This window comes from Periophthalmus magnuspinnatus, chromosome 19 (genome assembly GCF_009829125.3).
Source record: "Periophthalmus magnuspinnatus isolate fPerMag1 chromosome 19, fPerMag1.2.pri, whole genome shotgun sequence".
Classification (NCBI taxonomy): Eukaryota; Metazoa; Chordata; class Actinopteri; order Gobiiformes; family Gobiidae; genus Periophthalmus; species Periophthalmus magnuspinnatus.
In genome coordinates, this window is record NC_047144.1 from 7630712 (window position 1) to 7647480 (window position 16769).

General features: G+C 38.9%; 1 protein-coding gene across 2 annotated transcripts in view; it reads right to left on the bottom strand.

Moving 5' to 3' along the window:
* The window catches only part of svild (supervillin d), a 51838-nt gene that overhangs the window by 24203 nt on the left and 10866 nt on the right, over positions 1 to 16769 (bottom strand). For both annotated transcript variants that reach the window (XM_055229402.1, XM_033984240.2), the window contains exons 2-5: positions 14434 to 14856; positions 10484 to 10521; positions 6892 to 6950; positions 107 to 189 (exon numbers count right to left, since the gene is read on the bottom strand). In XM_055229402.1, coding sequence (XP_055085377.1) covers positions 107 to 189; positions 6892 to 6950; positions 10484 to 10521; positions 14434 to 14765 — 512 coding nt within the window. In that variant the 5' untranslated portion in view covers positions 14766 to 14856. The remainder of the gene's footprint in view (positions 1 to 106; positions 190 to 6891; positions 6951 to 10483; positions 10522 to 14433; positions 14857 to 16769) is intronic.

Consider the following 16769-nt stretch of genomic DNA (forward strand, 5'->3'; position numbering starts at 1 on the left):
TCTAAACGCTCCAATAAAACTACCATGCTCACTATAATAACACGGTGAGTTGCTTTTGAATTAGCTTAGAGGAAACTTTTTTTGGTCAATATGTAGTTTTTCTCACCTCGTAGAGTCGTCTTCTGTGCTGTCACTGATGCGGTAGCGGTTCAGTATGTCGCTGGTAACATCTTCAGTCTTCTCCGGGTCCTACACACAGAGGGAAACCAAAAGAAAACATGTTAGGCTCTCTCCGCTGTAAAAGTCATTGATGCATAAACTGAATCAAAGTAATAAACTCCTCCTCCCTTTACCTGAGCAAAGCAGTTAACTCTTTCACAACAATCAGTTTTAAGTCTGATGTATTGTATTGCATTACTTCATGCACAGACATGTTATTTGGACATTGAGTTTGTTCATGGTCTTGTTTGAGGGACTGAAACTGAAAGGTAGAACTTGCATCTAGTCTCCACTAATTCTGTACTTGAGAAAAATTAGGGATTGGCCAATACGGATTTTTTTTTTTTTTTTTAAACTGATACTAATATTCGATACTTCTGCTGCTGCGACCGATATTTGCCTGTATCAATATTTAGCTTTTAAAATCCATAGCTAGGCTCACAAATTTATCTTAAGTTGAAGTAACGATCACAAATTCACTTTTCACTTTTGTAAAAATAATAACAAAATGTATTTATCTGGTATATAAAATCATTTGTTATCTGTTTATGTAAACATGCAGCCATATAACACTGTTCTATTTCAATTCTGACTCATTAGTCTGTTCAAAAAGGGCACAGAAACTGGGGCAGAACCAAAAAAATATTGGCATCAAAATGGCCGATAGGATATATGATATCGTATAAGATGATTGCTTATTATTTTGAAAATATGACATAGACAAAAACTAAGAAAAAAATCAGAAATTGACACTGGCATTATAATTGTGATTTTGATTTTAAAATGAAGATTCATTTCACAGTTCCACATTTTTTGTAACACTGAAATAGCAATTATGACTTTGGTTGATAATTCTAGCAACATATTGGCATTATTATTTTTGTTGGCAAATTCCATCAGCTGTTCTTCAGGATACAATCCTCGCCATTTATGCAGGTTTGGCACTGGCATAACATTACAATATTCAATGCAATATTATTAATATAGCACATTTCAAACAACTTCAGCTGACCAAAATGCTTCACATAAAATTCAACAAAAAAATACAAATATACAGATACAGATACAGATACGTGATACACTGGAAAAGACAATAAAGCACCAAGATATCCAGTATTAAATACCAGGGAGAAGAGGCGGGTTTTCTGTCCAGTCTTAAACTGTGTTAAAGACTGAGAGGATCTGTAGACCGAGGCTGTTTCATAGTCTGGTCACTGCCACAGAAAAGGCTCTGTCACCTCTGGTGTTGAGCTTGGCTTTGGGCACAGCCAACAGGAGCTGGTCAACTGACCTCAGGGCTCTGGGCGGAGTATAGGGCTGCAGGGACCCATAGAATGCAGACATTTAAACACAATCAATAACATTATGAATTAGTCATAATGGGGAGCACACCACAGCTGTCATTTGCTCTCGACTCCTAGTTTTTGTTGGCAGACGAGCTGCAGTGTTTTGAACTTTCTGTAAATGCTGCACAGCCTTGGTCCAGCTCAACATACAAAGAATTACAATGATCCCGATGCAATGTTACAAATGTGTGAATTGCTTTTTTCAAAATCGCCTGTGGAAGGTTCAGGCTTTACTTTAGAAAGCAACCTCAACTGAAAGAAGCTGGACTTTATGACAGAGCTAATATAATTGTCCAGTTTGAACATAGAGTCCACAATCTCCCTAAGAATCTTCACTGCAGGGCGACAGTAAGAGGACAGAGGACCAATCACACTGTCATGCCACAGCAGTGGGTTAGTTTGGCCAAACATCACAATCTCAGTTTTATTTTTATTAATTTCAGGATGTTTGATTGTGGTCTGGCTGTCATTGGCCGTCACTGGCAGATACATTTGAATATCATGTGCAAAACAGTGAAATGCCACATTGTGCTTTCTAAAAACATCACGCAGGGGAAGCATGTACAGAGCAAAAAGGGACGGCACTAATGTAAAACCCTGGGGCACACTGTACTCGAAGGGAGACTCACAAGAGGAGTACTGTCACATGCACACAGAAAAACTTGTGCAGTACCCTTAATGTCCACATGTGTCTCCAGGCAGAGGCTGTGATCCATCATGTCGAAGGTAGCTGATAGGTGTAAAAGCAAAAAAACTATTGATTTCCCAGAGTCGGCAGTTGAAAGCAGGTCATTCAAAACTTTTCAAAGAGCTGTTTCGATACTGTGCTGAGGTTTAAAACCAGATTGGATTTTTTCACCGGTTTCGTTAAGATTAAGGTAAACCTGCAGTTGGTCATATGCAATCTTCTCTCAAAAGATGGGTCTAAAGATAGAATATTAGGATCAAGATTAGGCTTTTTGTGGCTGGACCACAGCATATTTCAGGGAAGTAGGAGAACAACCAGACATCAGAGACAAGTTCAGAACATTAGCAATAAAAGCCTTTTTTACACTGGCCTGGTTCGCTTAGGGCCGCCTCGGCGTGAGCCATTTTGGGGTAAATACATTACAATCAGTCCAGGCTGATTTGGGTGTGACACAGGTCTAGCAAGAAACACCCAATGGCACAATGTAGCCTTGCGCTGCCAAGAGGTGAGGGACAGCTATAAAAATACAGGTGCTAAAGGAGAATCAACACTGATCAACAGTGGCACAACAATGAGCAGCAATGAAGAGTTTATGCTCATCATGTTTTTATCCATGGACATACACCAACAGCAACAGAAGACACTCCTTTCTGTCATCGAGCGCTAGAAGTGGCAACTACAAAGACACAAGCAAATGCACAAATTAGTAAAAGCTAAAAGTTAAATCTATCAACCGGACAAAAAGTTGTAAGAGTGAAGTTGTTGGAAGCCACTTCCTCAGTTCTGGTCAGATTGCTGGTGGACAATGGAGCTAACTACGCTGAAACTGGACAAAATGTTCCTGCCAAGCAGCAATGCACATACAGCGCCCTAGGTCACTTTCACTGGTGTTTTTGGAGCCACTTAGCAACCTGAGAGTTTGGTCTATGCCACTCAGTATGAAATGGTGAAATTTGTCCCCGCCACGTGACATCCCGAGCCATGTTATGATGATCATTTATCCAAGAAAGGTCCATCCTTATGAGGTTCGCACCGTTTATGTTTTGCCATGCTTACACTGCTGCTGCTGTGCTGCTGGTCCTTCAATGACTATGTGGAGGCCTGTCTAGACCTGCCCCCTGTGAGCCAGTCCCAGGTCTTAACCACACCAGACCCCTCAGTTTGTTGACACCAGGTTTGATATAAAACTACATTTGGCAGCTTGAACTACCCTCTGACATTCGACAAGACTGTCTCTCAATATTTGCAAGGAAACCTGTACACTTTTTTTCCCCATTTCCACTGCATATTCTCATTAAGCCAAGCTGTGCTATGGGTTTTGTGAGTTTTAGCCTTAATAGAGCCACTGCATCCAAAATCTCTGAGCAAGTGTCACTGAAACAAGAGAGCAGACCATATGGCGCAGTGTTTTTCCAATCATCTCCATTCATAGTTTTGGATGCATTGAACACAGAGCAAAACAAAGAGGTAGTGATAGAGTTCATTGTGCCCACTCGACGCGCAAACTAACCACATTTTGAGGCAACGTTATACGAAACAACAAGGCAAAAAAGTTTGTTTTGTAAATCTAAAATCAAATTTACATCGAGACCAAAGGACAACATCAAGTCCGGGGTGTGTCCTTTCTCATATGTTGAGCCTGAAACTGATCATAGTGCAGTAATAGGCCTGTCAGAAGATCTCTGAGATCCTGAATAAAATCAGAATTTTGGAGGGCGATGTACCAGCACACAGGACCTGGGTGTCAAGGTTTACTGTGAAAATCTGAAGCTAAAAACTCAAAAAACAATCTATTGGAACCTGTTAACGGATGGTTGGATTTGTATACTGTTGCTAGCCCCCCACCTCTGCTAGTGATCCGAGTTCAGAAACAGCCAGGTGGTAAAAGGTCTGAGAATGGGGAAGACTCACTTGCTTGGGGCCATGTCTCCGTGAGCAACAATCCAACAAAATCCAGTTTCCGCGAAGTGAAGAGACATTCAGGAGAAATGTTTTATTAGCTAGCGATCTAGTGTAATCCGTGTGAACTTTGAAGTGCTGAGTCTCCAGGAGTGGTAAGGAGAGGAATAATTCCAAAATTAGCCCTCCACAAAGCCTTTACATTAAAACGCCTCTACGTTTTTTGCGCTTTTTGGGTCATTTCCTCTGTGAGGAGACACAGCAGGTAGGCCGGGACTGACGGCAAGTGAGGAGTGAACCTGGGCATTTGATCCTCAAAATTTTGATAATAAAACCATTCATGAGGTCGCTTTAGATCAGTGCTTCTCAATTATTTTCTATCATGCCCCCCCTATAAAGAAGCCCCCCCGAAAAAATAAAATAAATGAAATTATATAATGAAATTTAATTAAATATCAAATAAAAAAATAAAATTAAATAAACATCAAATGAATAAATTAAAATTAAATAAATATCAAAATAATACATTAAAATTAAATAAATATCAAATTAAAACAAGTAATTTAGCAATTTGGTACGCCACCTTACATAATGCTCAGTGCTTGCTGCTTTAAGTGACATTTACAAAGCGGGATGATTGTTGGCAATATTTGGCACGTTTACGCTGAAAAAACTCCAGCGTCTTATTAGCGTGACTGAGGTGTAATGAGGTGGGGTCTTAACTTATTTGGCTTCATACTGTCCGCTGCCAACATTTTCAGACACAGCAGACACGGTCTGTCCTCGTGTCCCACCGGAGTCACGGTGAAGCCAAGTGCTAAATACGCTTCATCAGACTTCCTCGTCTTATTTTTCGGGTGACTTTACCTCCGTCTATATCCGCCTTTCTTTTCATCCCTGTTAAAATGTTTTCCATAGTTTCTCTTTAGCAAAAGTGTTTCTTGTTCACTGCCCTGTGTCACGATCTGTTCGCTCTCTCCTGCTCTTTGCTCTGCGTACAGTACTACAGTGTCATACGCGGAGTCACACGCGCCCCCCCCCCGGGAGATACCGGGGGGGCGCCACTATTTGAGAACCACTGCTTTAGATCAATAAGCATAATAATTCTTATATGCAATACAATGCATATACTTGGCATAAAATACAAAGCAATGCCACAGCAAGCAACAGTTTTTGCAGAGCAAGTAGATGACTGCCAGTGCACGCTGGTGCCATCTTGCCTCAATATAGCTGAGGTCTCAAAGAATCAAATGAATGACAGGTAGCTTAAGCTCACAGTTGAAGCTAATACACCATATCAAAACAGAATTCCTCATGAGTGCCAAATTCAAATGCCATCTTTACAATCTTTCTAGTTTCAAACCAGTAGCACATTATGTAAACATGAAGACCACTTCTTGTAAATATCTTTGCTCAAAGTCATACTAGTGAGACCTTCAGCGGTCAAAAGCAAATTGTATATTACCACAAATTAATTTCCATCTGAGTAATTGTCAAAGTGGTTGAAAAAGTGATGAATTTCCCATTTACAGTGATTATATGCCTCAAGTGTACTATTTTTCTATACATCTGGAAGTTAACTCACTCCAATGCAAATGTAAATTTATTGCTCAAGCTACATTTTGGGGAGCAGACATGCTGTCATAAACTCACTCTTGCCTGACCTCTCGGCAGGAGACACTGGGTTTATCATGCTCAGAGGAGGAGGAACCGCTGATAAGTGAATGCAACCACAGCACATTGCAGTACACTGCTAGTTATTTTTAAGTGGAACGCCTTCAAGACAAGAGCAGAGACAAAGACCAGGCCGGGCCCCAAAACTCCAAAAATGTGTAACTAATGTAACAGTTTGATTGTGGGAGCGCAATTTCCAGTAGGTCACTCTGTCTTTCTGCCATCTGGGTTCACTTGGTCCGGCTTCTGATCAAAAATGGTTTGATTTCATTAATGAGCATAATTGTATCCAGAATTGGACATTTTGTTGTTAATGTTTGACCTGTTATTAATGGTAATGAAAAATCAGGAAAGACCAAGAACAAAATTATAATTTGTGAACCAGGATAGTATTTGAAGATTCAATACAGATGGATGTTTTTTTGTAAATTCCTAAAAGTCCTGTACCTGATTTTTCCCATGTATTTGAGCAAAATTTGCCCCTAGTACTACAGCATCTAATAATCAAGAAGTACACTATTAGCATACTAGTTGAAAGTTGTGGAAAAATACATTATCCAAGCTTGAGACTGGCCCAATTAAGTTCATATCAACTACTCCTCTTACAACCTTTCACTTGTATTTAGCCCACTGGACAATACTGTAGTTCATGCAGATATTCTCAAGGCTATGCATTCCTGTCTGCAACCTGAGCAGCCTGGGAATGCTTTGTTTTAAGTGTGTATCTCCCAAAGGAACACCGGGCGACAATATTATTTTCAGTACCCAAGAAGTGCTTCCTTGAGATGTGTCTTTTCCTCCATGGCCTTAAGACCTCAGAATGTATGAAGTCATGGTTTTGGCAAAATGTACAGCCAGGTGTGGATCAGCACAGCTCAATTTGTTATTAATGCGCCGATCTTACAAATAGAGATTAGACAAGAACACCAGGTGCACACCACTGGGAGAAAATTATTGGCCAAAATCTGGTGAAATATCTGGAAATCCATTTTTGTCTCTATTGGGATGATGAGATTTGGCCATAAATGTGGGACACTATGAACAGAAGGCAGAATGCTTTGCAAACTGGAAAGCATCGCAGCTCACTCCATAAGATAAACAGCTAAAGTAGGCGATGTACCATACCTTAAAAAGAGAAGTCTTGGATGTAATCGTCCTCTTGGCCACAGCAGCTGCTCTCTCATCTATTAAAATGAACACACACACAAATAATACATTAAAACAAACAGGCAGGTAACTGTAAATACACTGCACACCATTTCATATTCAGCCCCTAGCCTGGGCAACTACAACTACCTGCTACAACTACATGCTTTTCCTATAGTGTAATTTAGAAAGACATATAGTCTTCTCCAATGGCCATGATTCACTGTATGTATGAACCAAATAGAGACTGTCAAAACACTCATGTCATGAGTGAAGCACTAAATGCAGTTAATATGAGGTAAAATAAGATATATACATTTCTGAATGACACAGATATTTATTAGGAAATATCTTCAACATCTGAGAAAAGTACTATAAATAAACAACTGTGTCAAAAAGTTGGATGGAGTACGTTCCCAGTCCCAGAACCTCCTGCATTTGAACAGAAACATGGGGCTGGCCGGGCTGGAAAGCTCCATGGCACTGTTCCACATAAAAACTCCCAAGGCTGAACTGAAGTGGACAAACTCTTGACCAGTCAAGTGGAGGTTTCCTTTCTACAAGAGTGAATAGCGAAAATTGAAATTAAATGTAACTTATCCAAGCTATTTTTGAAAGCTTCATGTTAGCTATTGCTAGTGATAATAGACATTGGCACAGAAAAAGAGACATAGGAACATAATGTGCTACGGTTCATGAAAATCACATGCAGCATAATGGCAATCTTTTTATATCAATATGAGTAGTTATAGTAAACCAACATGTAGTGCACACATTAATCTTAACAGTGGCTTAATTTTGTAGTTGCTTATTACTCCTGAAAGGCAATATAGTATTTTTAAATATTTAAACATACCATCACTGTCTTACATCACTGTGATGATTAAAAACAGAACTAACCCTTTCATTATCATACTTCAAACACAACCCCAACTCGTATATTTAGATCAGTCAACAGCCTAATTGGATTAACGAGCCTTTAGTTAACATGTACTTTATAGACTAGAAATCTGTCATTTTGTGACTACACTGTCTAAACAAAACCAGATCTAGGAACCTAATCATTTTATCAGAACCATCAGTAAACCATTAAACTTAACAGCACCCCCCCAAAAGCCCTCAGTACTTAACTCATTCCTATTGTCTAAATCAGCCTTTATTGCCCCAGTGATAGGACGATGAGTGAAGCCAAAACAACCCCCCTTTAAGAAAACAAAAGAACCCACAAATTTAACTTTTAGTGACATGTCCCTGCGGTTCCCATAGTGATTTATGATTCAGTGTTCCCCTGCTGTAGCCCACATGATGAAACACACAGTACAAAGCCAAGTGATTCCACTCCACTGGACTTTTTCACATTTGACCTCAGTCCATTTTTTTTTTCATAATTACCTGTCTGGTGCCAAAATAGAAGAACAGGACAGAATATTAAAACAAAATAGGCTTTAGATGTAATTGTGTACTGTAACGTTTCTGGTGGAGGGTCTATTATGTTATTTATTTGTATAGAATATTCCACAGTATGGCATTAACCTTCAATGTCAATCTTCACAAGTGCAATTAAAGAAATGCTAGAAACATAGGGTCCCATCCTATGGAACATTCAAGGTATACCATCTCTATGGAAACAAGAAAATTAAAAGGTACACAGTGCACTTTTAAAGTAAGCAGAATAGATACAAAAGGAGAGAGATACAGTAAGTCACAAAAATCTAAGAAGGATTTAGAAGGATTTTTTTTTCCCCCAGAGTGTATTTAAACAATAGTAGTTTAGCCATTTACCCCACAACTCTAAAGTCACACGTTTTACAAATGGGGGACAGGACAACGTTTTTATTTTATTTGTTCTGTATAATTCTACATTCTCACCGAGGCACAGGCAATATTTCTTAATAGTTTTGATTGCGACACTTGGAAACCTGGCAAGAATATGGCCATGTTAAGTGTCCTAAAGTTGGAAAATAAATAGCATGATAGCACGACTGCCACTGCCAAGTCTGTAAACGGTCTTTCTTACAATCTTAATGAGGCATAAGCATAAAGTACATGAGTAATGGGAGTGATGTCATCTAACCCACAGTGCCTGGACATGCCATTTGACAAAACTAAAGTCGACAAAGTACCTCCACTTGTGTTAGATACAAAACTCCTACAGGCACAAATGAAAGTGCTCAGTACAGTGCATGACTATACAACCAGAGAGAGGCTTAAAGCAACTAGCACTTATCTAACGGAGACAGGAAGGACCATGTGAATCCACAGCATTATAAATGATGCCCAGTGTGAACAACGTTATGGTCCATATCTAAATGAAGACTAATCTGTGCGGTGTGGTCCCCCCCAGCTTTATTTGACTTTAAAATTATCTTTATAGCACAGAGACACGAGCTGCGTGTGATAGCAAAGAAATACACAGTCTATTACCATTATATGTGCCTGACAGTGCAACCAAAAGATTTATTTTTTTTATTTTGGAACACCTACTGATATGTTAATACCCAATAATGATAGCAAGATCAGATATAAATAGTCTCCCCATGCCTACAAAAGTAATTAGTTCCTTCAGTAATTACTAATGGCTGAATTTTATATTGTTGTTATGTCATTGTTAGACACAACAACAATAATATGTGCTTTGTTTGAGTAAGACCCCTGGCCCCTGACTGTTGCTTCCCACTCCAAAACAACAGTGTCATCAAAATACAACTATTGATATCTAAGCATTCAGTTACGCTAACGATCAGCCTAAAAAGCAAATTAAGCCGACATCATATCAAATTTTGTGAGGCGCTCAATTCAAAAACACATTATTGTAATCCAAAGTTGCACATATTTGAAGCTCATGATTCTTAAACTTGCATGAAAGCATTCAAATGCCTAAAGTGAGATACATTTATTTTATAAAGTTCAGTTTTTGACTAACACAGTATTGCAATGACATGAGCTGTATTACAAACTCAGGCTAATGATCTAGAGACAGAAAGACAATGATAAACCAGAGTATGATACAGACTGGGTTCAGGTGGCGCAGCATGACATCCACATTAATTGGGTTATTATTTTCTCTTACCAGCGTGAGATTCAATGATCACATGCATATTTGGGCTCATAAACACAAACCAAATTAGTCTTATCTTAAAGGAAGCTTACTGATTTTATCCAGCAAAATGGCTGTCTACGGTTTAAAAAACATTACGCAACTGTTTCCTTAGTTTACTTATATTAATTTAAACTTTTTCTTTTTGCCAGGGGTCACCCACACATCATTTGCATCTAGGTACACTGACCTGTGAAGTTATAGCTTTTAATTTGAATTAGGAATAAGATATACATATTAAAATGGAGTTTGGAATCTGCAGCCCGACTTGACACAGCTCGAAAAACAACACTACAAAATACAAACATCGGTCAGAACAATGAGTAATAGAAAATCCCTTGTCTATAAAAGCTGATACGTGTTCTGACCTCACCAGTGAGCTCAGTGTATTTTAACACTTAGTAACCAACCGAGCAGTGGGGGATCAAACAGCCAGTGTAGACAGAGGAGAGAAAGTGAAGATTTTAAACGTACCCTTCGGCTGTTCGTCTGAGTCCTCCTCTTCTCCCAGCCTGCAAGAGAGACACATGAGGTCATCCTTCAAAATACTCTTGGAATCAGATCATAATGCACTTAATGCTTACAAATAATACATTATCTGATAAGCCCTACCACATTTCAACACGTCTCTCCTCCTCTGCCATGCTCCTAATTGTGATATAACAAGCCTAAGTGCAGCCTGTTCATGTCAATGTAATGGTCGCTCAATATGGATGGGAAGAGCAGCTGCCCGTGGGGTAGAGCTGGTGATGTAATGGGAAGAGGAGGAGAGAGAGGGAGAGACGCTGATTTTAATACAATGGAGCATCACGGTGGACAGCTGGGAGGGGTCAAGGGTCAGGGGAGAAGGGGACACAGACTCAATCTTGAAGAAAATTAGAAATATTAATGAATAAACAGAATATATTTGTGTCCTCTGCTAGCCCCATAATAAACATTGTTCATCTGCTTTCATTTCATCACTGAATGCACAAGTACAAAAACTGTAAGCTTTAGGCGTGCAGATCACAACATTAAAACTAGATGTATGATATTTATCTATTTAAAAAGGTGCAGTTTTGCCAGTAATTTTACCCAACTTGTCCATCTAGTATTTATCAATTTGCAGGTAAGTTCTACAGTTCAAGAAAAACATTTATTCTTATTGTTAGTGGGATTGCCTCTCCACAGATCTGACCTATAACTTGGCCTGATGGCATTGCATGTTTGTCTCCATGGAGATAGATACATTTAGTGCCATATGGTGGGACATTCCAGGCAAAGTGATAAAATCTCAATGGAGACAAGCACCACAAATTTTTATACCTTACTTAACTTGAACTAAATAGGAAGAATAACTGTTTTTTTGCAGGCTAAACTTTATCTTCACCAACAGCAGTTTTCACACAATATATTTTAGTCTTGGTCACTGTGAACTGTTTAGTCTGCTTCGGTCATACTGACTTGCAAGACTTTCTAACAGTGGTGGTAAATGCCACAAGTCATAAAATCTTAGACCAAATATTTATTGACTGTGAGAACAGTGTGTGATGTGTTTTGATGGGAAATCCCAATTTAACTGTAGGTGCAATATAAAAATGACAGTTATGCAACATGCTGGACTTGAACCACATGTGCTAAGCTAGCCATTGTTCTGCCTGGCATCAAAATCAAAGGATGTTTTTTGGCAGTCTCATCCAACAGTGCCACCTAGTTTTCATTTCGAAACACCACAACAGCTTGCTTGGGAAACCGCAAGGCTGAGGGACACTTCATCAAACTCCACCCACCTCCTGACAAAGGCAGAGCTATAGGGCCGTGTGCTGATATAAAACACAAAGCAGAGAAGTTCACCAAGAGAGCAAAGATAAATAAACGAGAGGAGCATGTTGTTCTGTACTCCAGAAACACCAATTACTTGAGAGAATAAACTTCCTTTTTATCATACGGAAATTATGTATTGTGCAAATGAACTTAGGAAGTAGAGTCAACACAGACAGAGCAGACAGGATGTAGTCATGGCTTACGTGTGGTTACAAGATTAAAAACCCGCTACCTCTAATTTGCAAGCTTAACACAAGACCTTGAATGGCAGCGGTATGAATTTGTGACTGAGAGCCAGGTAAACAGTAATTACCAAAATCCACCTTTTGAACCAAAGTCCAAGTCATTTCTTGACACCAAAGGTACAAATAGCAAATGTCAAGAGGATGAATAAGATCATAATTGTATTGTGTAATTGTATGTGGCAGAGGGTAGAATCTTTCTAACTTTTTTTTATATGTGAAAAACAAAATATTCAGTCATTAATATAACCTTAATTATGTAAACATATACACAAATTCCTTCTGGCTTGGCTTATAGTAGAATATCAATATCCAGGTAGTAAGTAATACTAAAGACAATGACTTTGGACATCCCAGAATAGTTTAAGGATGGACCTACTTCAAAAGTAGTACAGCATCACATAAAAATACACTAAAAGTAAATACTATTGAGTTAATATTACATTCTATTGTCTAAATAAAGAGTGGTATAAAATTGGCATTGAATATCAAGCCTTTTCTTGAGTATTTATGTGAGTTTAAAATGTTAGTATCGTGACAACACAAGCTTACAGTGGTTCATCCTTAATGTGTGCTGTAGGCTACAGTTCATGCAGACAATGTAAGCAGTGTTAGGAATGCTGCTATTCAACAGTCACTCACTAAACAAGAGGAGGATTCCCGCCTGCTGCACACAGCTTAACCTCTGGATTGACAGTTTTCATTATCACAGACACAACTGTGTTTCCTTATTCTTTTTCAGTGACAAGAACACTCACAAAGATGACATGAAGAAAACTACTCCATCAAAAGATTTCATGTTTATAATATATTTTGTTAATTTGTTTTAAAATGTGCTTAGCTCTCACTCATAAAATCATTTTAGTTTCACTTTATCTTGTCTACTTTTGTGATGGCATAGCAAGATAGTGACGTACAGCAATCATCTCACCCTACTGACAAGATTAGAGGTTATCATAACAAGCATTCCAGACACTGCATCAACTTGACAGCTCGCTTTCCGCATACACAGGTGACTTTCCTACAAAGACTCCTTCAATTAAAATAAAGATAATGTTAAATGCATTTCAGAGGAAGACTGGCTCAGATCTGCAACAACATACACACCACAACAATAAGACCTTTGACCTGCCATCAGTTAGTGGTATCTAGATCTAGCTCTGATCTCTCTGATCTGTTGCCCTGAATTTCATTGAACACTTGGTATAAAGTTCTGGCAGATTTCAAATATCTTTCAATGTTTGTAACACTATGTTAACCTTATTGTGTTGTATGTTACTATGTTAACCTTCTTTTTCTCTGGACTATTTGTCAAGAACACATGTCTATCAATGTTCAAAAGAGAGAGAGAGCAAAAAAATGTAACACAATATGAAAGTAGTATTTAAAGTGGAAAACATAATTATAAAAAAATGTCCAAAAGTTTTGCAAGTTGCTCTCCTAGAGTTAAGTATTCACTCTGGCTGAAACAAAACAGCTTGCATGTTATCACAACAGTGCATATCTTCAGGGCAAAATAAGTGGGACTTTGCACACATGGCCAATTTAGGGAATGTCAGAGGTAGTGTTTACAGCAAACTGTGAAAAAAGTCAGTAAATGTCGCCCAAATGAGCAGGCAGGCAGCCAGCAATCCTGACTGGCTGTCAGATTATAAAGTACGCACCAGCTGAGGCAACTGCTACTTTCTGAAGTGAAAATGGACAGTTTTGTGCTAAAATGTGCATTTATGACACATCTCTGCTTGTTTTTTACATTTTGTACGTTATGTAACAGGTCCAGGATGTATTCTACCAAAAACCCCTAGTTACTGCAGGTCTCCCAGAGTTCCCACTCCCCTTCTATGTAAACCAATAACATTTCTATAGAAATGCAGACCCTCCACCGGAGAAAGTGACACAGAGCATCTTTAAATCCAACAGTAAAAAAATAAAAATAAATCTTACAAAACTAAGACTTCAAAAATTCAAAGACTTACAAAAATTCAAAGACTTACAAAAATTGCAACAATTACACAGACTTATAGTGCTAATACTAGTTACTGCATATCACAATCAGGATGAAGATCCAGATTGATCTTTTCAATCATCTCATTTGTAAGATTAATGAATTACATGTACATGGTACATGGTCCCTGACAAATAAATAAAGAAAAAAGAAAGACTGCCAGTGACTACAGCCTATCGATGACTATTGTCTCAGTGGTTTCATGTTACCTCCAGCCATTCAAATTCCTGTTAAATGTTTACCTGAGGACTTCTGAGTGGTGCTTGAAGTCTGGGCAGGTTTATTGTGCTTCTCAGAATGACTCATTGTTCAACTTACACAAAGGCCATAAGTGGTCTTTTGTTTTAAATGTACAGCACAGTAGATTAACTTACCTTGAAAACAGCTTTATAGCCGAGGAACATACAGCTTCAGTTTTCTTCTCCACATGATCAGTTGGCATGTCATCCTCTTTTGCCAAGGGCTCATCGACTTTATTCGCTTTTCTGCTGTAGGTTTGCTTTGTTACATCATCACTGTGACTTTCCTTTTTAGCCGTTTCTGATGAATCACCTACTTTCTTGTCCCGACGCACATATCTGGATGTGAACTCTTCAGTGTTGCCATAGCGCTGGGCCAGTTCCCTCCTCCTTTCCTCCTTGTAGCGGGCGATTCGTTCAGCCTTGGTCTCCAGGGCAGAGCTCGGTAAAGTGTCTATTCCATCCATTTATGCAGCACAAACTTCAGCGTCAGTCTTAAAAGAAACTCGTGGATCCTCTCTGACAGCGGTGTCTCACTCCATCCAAGTCATCCCAGCACTGCAAATCAAAGCAAAGATATGGTTAGCCGGTCACATTTGCAGAGTTTAAGTTTCAAATTGACAGCCCGCCACAAATGCTTTGGATCTTCTGAGTTTCATAATTTGTCTACATTTCCACAGTGAAATCACTTTTTTTTTTTTCCAAACAATTACATCTACACTGTCAAAATTAACCGGTAGAGAAAACTTAGGCCTAATGTATTTTACCAATGTTTTGTGACACTTTTTTTTTTTAAATATGAAGATGAGAAAAGTTGCTTTGTTGGAGTAATAATTAAAAACATGCACTACCCTACATGAAATTTAATGAAGAGTAAACCTAATATTTAAAAATGAGTTGACATATTTATCATGAATTGGAACAACATGTTTCAGTAGTTATAGAGATCTCTCATCTAAGAAGTTGTCACTTACGCAGATGAGGGACTTGGGTTGGAAAGACAACAGGAATCTGAATTAAATTTTATGTTGCTGTTATTTAAGAAAAACTATATACAGAATTATAATTGGCCTCAATATGTAACTGTAAAATTGTGGATGCTGTAGGACATTAGATATATCTCATACAGAGACACTACTTTCACTTCAGTACATTCCACCACTTCTCCAGATCACGCTCACAGCTGTATCCAAAGCCAAGCCCCTGTCCTGCCCCAGTGACACCCCCCTCCATCCCCCACCCCCCGGTGAGAATGACATCATCAGACCACCGTACTGAGACTCTCAAATAACCTCCAGTCCATCACTCAGGGCCAGCTGGGAAATACGAGGACAATGAGTGAGAATGTGAGAAACGCAAATGAAAACATGGCCTAATCCAACTTTATACTTCTCCTAATGAGGCTTTGTGAGCGAGCTTATGACCCCCTAGACATCCCCTGTCGACAAAATGACTCATGTTTGATACACAATGCAGGGAATACTCTCAATCATGAGTCAAATCAAGGTGAAACATTGCGGTTTAGCCAGCCATGGATGTGAGGAGCAAAACACCTGTTAAAATAAGCTTACACAATGAACAGTGAATGACTGACCATAATTGCAATGAGTGGTTAATTGTATAAGACAAATGGGTGCTTTGTTGCTCTAGGAAGAAACCGCACAAGTTGCTCTGGTTTACTTCAGTTGTTCTTCTCACTGTTTGAGAAAGCCTGTGGGGCATAAGTAGTACCACCTCCCCGATTTGAAAACCACTGGTATAAATGAGCTGACATCTGCAATAAAAGCTTTGGACAAGAATGGAAAAACTCTCTGTTCTTGCTTAGCCAAAGACTTCTCTCATAGCAGAAACATCCCTATGGATAAAATACAAAGGAGGAACTTGCAGTCTAAAAGTGAATATCAAATGACTTGAATTAAGATTTCTTGTCAGTATTTCTTTTTTTGAAGGTGCAGTATGTAACTTTCTGGAGATGGCATGTCCATGGAAACCATATTTGGGAAAATATAAAATATATCAGTCACTCAGTGGACATCGATATATTTTATGACATAAACTGTGGACGTCTATAGCCAAAAGAACAACATTTCCAAGGAAACAAGCAGCCCTCCCTATACAGGCCAAATAAGAGTCAGGTTTTCGGCAAGCAAGCCTGCTCAGAGCGAGAGCTCCTCTGGAAACCAGTCTGTCGTACATCTTCATCTCAAAGCCACTAACCACTCCTTTGAGGATGGTGAGGCACAGATATTAGAAATGGTTTGAGAGGGGAGTTAAAGGAGCATTTTTTTGTTAGGAAAGACAATCCTTCTTGAGCAGACCCTCAGATCATCAGACCCAAAGCAAACAAATGAAACAAAGAGAACACCAGAGCTAGCCAGGTTGCCATTAGGTGTGAAAAAACACCCATTAATGGATGTATGAATATGTCAAGTATGTCTCAGGCACAGTGCACATTTTAGTGTAGCTCAATA